This window comes from Priapulus caudatus, unplaced genomic scaffold, assembly GCF_000485595.1.
Source record: "Priapulus caudatus unplaced genomic scaffold, Priapulus_caudatus-5.0.1 Scaffold2653, whole genome shotgun sequence".
Classification (NCBI taxonomy): domain Eukaryota; kingdom Metazoa; phylum Priapulida; class Priapulimorpha; order Priapulimorphida; family Priapulidae; genus Priapulus; species Priapulus caudatus.
Window position 1 is genome coordinate 22,433 of NW_014579714.1, and position 4,854 is coordinate 27,286.

The 4,854-nt window shown below is 44.5% G+C and overlaps 1 protein-coding gene across 1 annotated transcript in view; it reads right to left on the reverse strand.

Moving 5' to 3' along the window:
- Nucleotides 1-812: 812 nt before the first annotated feature.
- The window catches only part of LOC106818923 (angiotensin-converting enzyme-like), a 10,586-nt gene continuing 6,544 nt past the window's right edge, over nt 813-4,854 (reverse strand). Inside the window, exons 3-7 of the mRNA XM_014823591.1 lie at nt 4,144-4,288; nt 3,066-3,164; nt 2,185-2,307; nt 1,579-1,760; nt 813-1,013 (exon numbers count right to left, since the gene is read on the reverse strand). Of these exons, the coding sequence (XP_014679077.1) occupies nt 928-1,013; nt 1,579-1,760; nt 2,185-2,307; nt 3,066-3,164; nt 4,144-4,288 (635 nt within the window). The 3' untranslated portion in view covers nt 813-927. The remainder of the gene's footprint in view (nt 1,014-1,578; nt 1,761-2,184; nt 2,308-3,065; nt 3,165-4,143; nt 4,289-4,854) is intronic.

Here is a 4,854-nt window from a genome sequence, read left to right on the forward strand (position 1 = left end):
ATATTCCAATTAAATATAAATATTGCAACGCATATTTTTAGATATTGATTCGTGGAATCTTTATAAATTTATTTAAACCCGACGCCTGTTCTATTTGCTCTTGATCGCTCGATGCATTAATATTCTGTCTATCAATATTCTGTTCATTATTCTGTCATTCATGCATGTCTTCTTCGTTTATCTGCTGAATATTAATGGCTCTCCTTCTTATAGTGTCAAGATAATACCCACATTTTACTGATTTCCGTCAGCAGATATTTATATTATCTCTAGGCCAAGTCACGATCATGCAATATGCAAATATTGCCTCACTGTGCGAGACTTCATCTCCTATCTGCGTGTCTTAATTCTGTGATATATGATTGCTTCATTTGTCATTGACGTGCGTCTGGTCTCTCCTGTCAAATCTATAGACGCTTGTATGAATATATCTCTATATATTTATATATAAATGTTCATAGCTATGCCTTTCGGTTTAGTAATTGGTATTGGTAATGACCGAAGGAGAGCAAATTCTAACCTGTGCGTAAGTGCGGGTGCTCGTTGCATAGAATACGCGCAAGGCTACATATAATATGTGCGAATAGATGTGCAAACCCTTGCCGTTCTTAGTGTCAGTGGAACCTAGGGTGTCGTTTCATTCTTTTTATTGTAGAATGTATAGGTGTGTGAATTCTTTTTATTTCACGCACGTGCTGTTTATGTGTGCGTTCATGTATTATCGTGTTTAATGTATTATTTTTATTTATTTAATCTCTCTCTCTCTCTCTCTCTTTTTATCACCCGCGCCTCGATGCTCTATAAGCAAAGTATTTCGTACGCGATCACATTTTTTTTTATTATAATCACTAAATCGAACGCGTCAATTTCACGCGACTGTAATCGACACGTGTGCACATGAATCCGTGACGTCAGCGTTGCAATCCGTTACGAGAGACGCAGCAGCAGCAGCGAGTACATCGTTGCTAGGAGAACGACGATAGCAGACGCCGCGTGCGCCCTGCTCGCTCCTCCTGTAATGAGAGAGCGAAGACGGGAGAGTTAGGGTTAGCGACGGATCGTCGGTGTTTGTGTGGCGGCATATGAAAAGCTGCGGAATAACTGCGCCGATGGGGAATATAATACAGAGACAATAAGTTGTTGTTGTGCCACCCGCGTGGCGCACAGCGCTCGCGTGTTTTTGAAGGATGTTTATTTATATCTAATTCCCGCTGTCGATACCACCACCACGCGGATACCACCCCACGTCCGTGTTACAGCATATTATAGCGTCGGTGTGTGTGTGTGTGTGTGCGTGTGCGTGTGCGTGTGCGTGTGCGTGTGCGTGTGCGTGTGCGTGTGCGTGTGCGTGTGCGTGTGCGTTTGTGTGTGTACGCGCGCGCGCGTGTGTGTGTGTGTGTGTGCACGTGTGTGTGCGCGCGCGTGTGTGTGTGCGCGCGTGTGTGTGTGTGTGTGTGTGTGCGCGCGTGTGTGTGCGCGCGCGCGTGTTTGTGCGTGCATGTGTTTAAGTGTGTGCATACGCGTGCGTGTGTGTGTACACGCGTGCGTGTAGCTGCCACCAGTGCTCGCCTCACGTACCGGTGCTCGGGATCGTGCAGTCCCAGCCTTGCGTTAGCTCATGCTCGCTAATCTGTTCATCCAGCCAGTCGATGAGTGGCTGAAAGTACTCCATTATGGCGGTGGCGTCCATCTTGGTTTGTCCCGTAAGAATTTCCATGGCGTCCTGCCAGGGTTTCGACGCTCCAAGCTTCATCGCCTCTCTGTAAACCAGATAGATCGCGGAAAGGGGGGGGGATTGAATAGTTTTTACTCCTTAATAAACCGCGCCTTCTTTCGCTCTTTATGTATACATCCGAGCAAGAGTAAATAATCACATATTCGTGATTATTTGTGATTATAATTTATGATGATTTACTCCTGATCCAAGCTTTACTATATGAGCAGCGAATCATTACTTAAATATAAACTATGATAAAACTGTAACAAATGAGAAAAAAAAATCTGAGATTTTGAGAGGCTTCTTCAGACTGTGAGGCCCTAAGCGGTAGCTTGTTTAGCTTATGCTTAAATCCAGTCCTGGAACTAACGGGAACCCATCGATATACCCAAATGTCGGTGCAAATTTACAGAATGTAGAGCGTCAACGGGGAGGTGGGATCTCCGCCATTTTGAGGAAACACTCACGCTAGCTTGTCGCCTGCTTCTATGTTTTTATAGATGTCACACGTGTGCAGTGAACCCGTGTGGCCTGCCGTCTCACACAGAGACTTGTGGAACTGGAACTGTATGATGTAGGAGACGAAATATCTGAAACACGACGACGACGGTGAATCGATTCATCAATTCATGATTGCACTTCGCATAATTTGCTATATAAATACATATACATATATCAGGCCCGACACAAGCGTTGTCCATGTTTTAATAATAAAGTTGTAGTACTACTGTTGTAAAATGTTATAAAGCAATGTGCAAAAACGGCAAATAAATATAGATACTGTACGTTTTTGCGGTAAAGGAAACCTGCAAATATATTTAGAAAACGTTTCGTGTGTTGATTTGATTGCCTGTTACACTGTGTTAGTGTGTGCAGTGCACCTGTATTGGTCCTACCAACAACTTCACATCACATGCTAACACGCGCATGCACAAACACGCGAAAATATTGGCCCTACGCTAACATTTGCGCAACGAATTGACTTGCCGGCTAAATAACTAATTCCATTGTTTAAACTCTGGAAAATAAGGGGGGCGACCGCACCCATTGCACCCCCTTTCGGACGGCCATGTATATCGTGTGTATATATGTTGTGTGAGTGTGCGTGCGTGCGTGCGTGCGTGCGTGCGTGCGTGCGTGATTGTCACCAGGCTGATTTCATATCACACGTTGTGGTAAACGCGCGGGAATATTATTTGGACTTTTTTACTTTAATCTCGATACTTTATATAATTACTAATTATATTTTACGTGGTTTTATTATTGCTCATTATTATTATTATTATTATTATTATTATTATTGTTACTATTACATAACCACAACTAATTATCCGAGTTATACGCTTACCTGATGTAAGGTGTATTGGAGGGAATGTGATATTTTGATCCTGGGTCAAAGTTCTCTTCAGTTCTTACGGAATCTGACTTCAGGCCCTGCCATTTGCACCTTCAAAAACACACAATATATTGTGATCTCTCTTGTAGTGTACGTATCGTACGTTTTGTATACGTATTGTATATACGTATTGTACATATCGTATATATCTCTATTGTACGTACCCACGATTTCCCTCACCATGTAACGCAGCCCGTTACGTGGTCACGATTTCCCTCACCATGTAACGCACCCCTTTACGTGTCACGATTTCCCTCACCATGTAACGCAGCCCGTTACGTGCAGCTATTCCCTCACCATGTAACGCAGGCCCGTTACGTGTCACGATTCCCTCCAGCATGTAACGCAGCCGTTACGTGCACGATTCCCTCACCATGTAACGCAGCCGCGTTACGTGGTCAGCGATTTCCCTCACCATGTAACGCAGCCCGTTACGTGGTCACGATTTCCCTGCACCATGTAAGCGCAGCCCGTTACGTGTCACGATTTTCCTCACGTAGTCGTTACGTACCCTCGATTTCTCTCCGCCATTTAACGTAACGTAGTCGTTACGCACGCCTCCGATTCTCTCACCATGTAACGTTACGTAGTCGTTACGCACCCACGATTTCTCTCACCATGTAACGGTAACGTAGTCGTTACGTATACCCTCGATTCCCTCGCCATGTAACGTAACGTAGTCGTTACGCACCCACGATTTCTCTCACCATGTAACGTAACGTAGTCGTTACGCACCCACGATTTCTCTCACTATGTAACGTAACGTAGTCGTTACGTATACCCTGATTTCTCTCACCATCGTAACGTAACGTAGTCGTTACGCACCACGATTTCTCTCACCATGTAACGTACGTAGTCGTTACGTATACCCCGATTTCTCTCACCATGTAACGTAACGTAGTCGTTACGCACCCACGATTTCTCTCACCATGTAACGTAACGTAGTCGTTACGTATACCTCGATTTTCTCACCATGTAACGTACGTAGTCGTTACGTATACCCATCGATTTCTCTCGCCATGTAACGTACCTCAGATCCCACCATTTCTCGTTCATCTCTGCCGTGGAGTATTCGCCACTGAAGAGACTCCAGCGCCACTGGTCGATGAGGTAGCCGAAAGGAATGAAAGCTATCTTACCCAGTGCCATCTTCATGAGGAAGTTGACGTCTGCCTCTACAAGAATTACGCGGGAAAAAAACGAGAAATAAATATTTACTTTCTATATATTGTTATCGTCTTGGAAAGATCATTAATTGTCATTATATTATATTATCGTTATCATTATTATTTTGCGTGCGTGAGCGTTTGCGCGAGTGCGTATATATATATATATACATGTGTGTGTGTGTGTGTGTGTATGTGTGTGTGTGTGTGTGTGTGTGTGTGTGTGTGTGTGTGTGNACCATGTAACGCACCCCTTTACGTGGTCACGATTTCCCTCACCATGTAACGCACCCCTTTACTTGGTCACGATTTCCCTCACCATGTAACGCAGCCCGTTACGTGGTCACGATTTCCCTCACCATGTAACGCAGCCCGTTACGTGTCACGATTTTCCTCACGTAGTCGTTACGTACCCTCGATTTCTCTCGCCATTTAACGTAACGTAGTCGTTACGCACCCACGATTTCTCTCACCATGTAACGTTACGTAGTCGTTACGCACCCACGATTTCTCTCACCATGTAACGTAACGTAGTCGTTACGTACCCTCGATTTCTCTCACCATGTAACGTAACG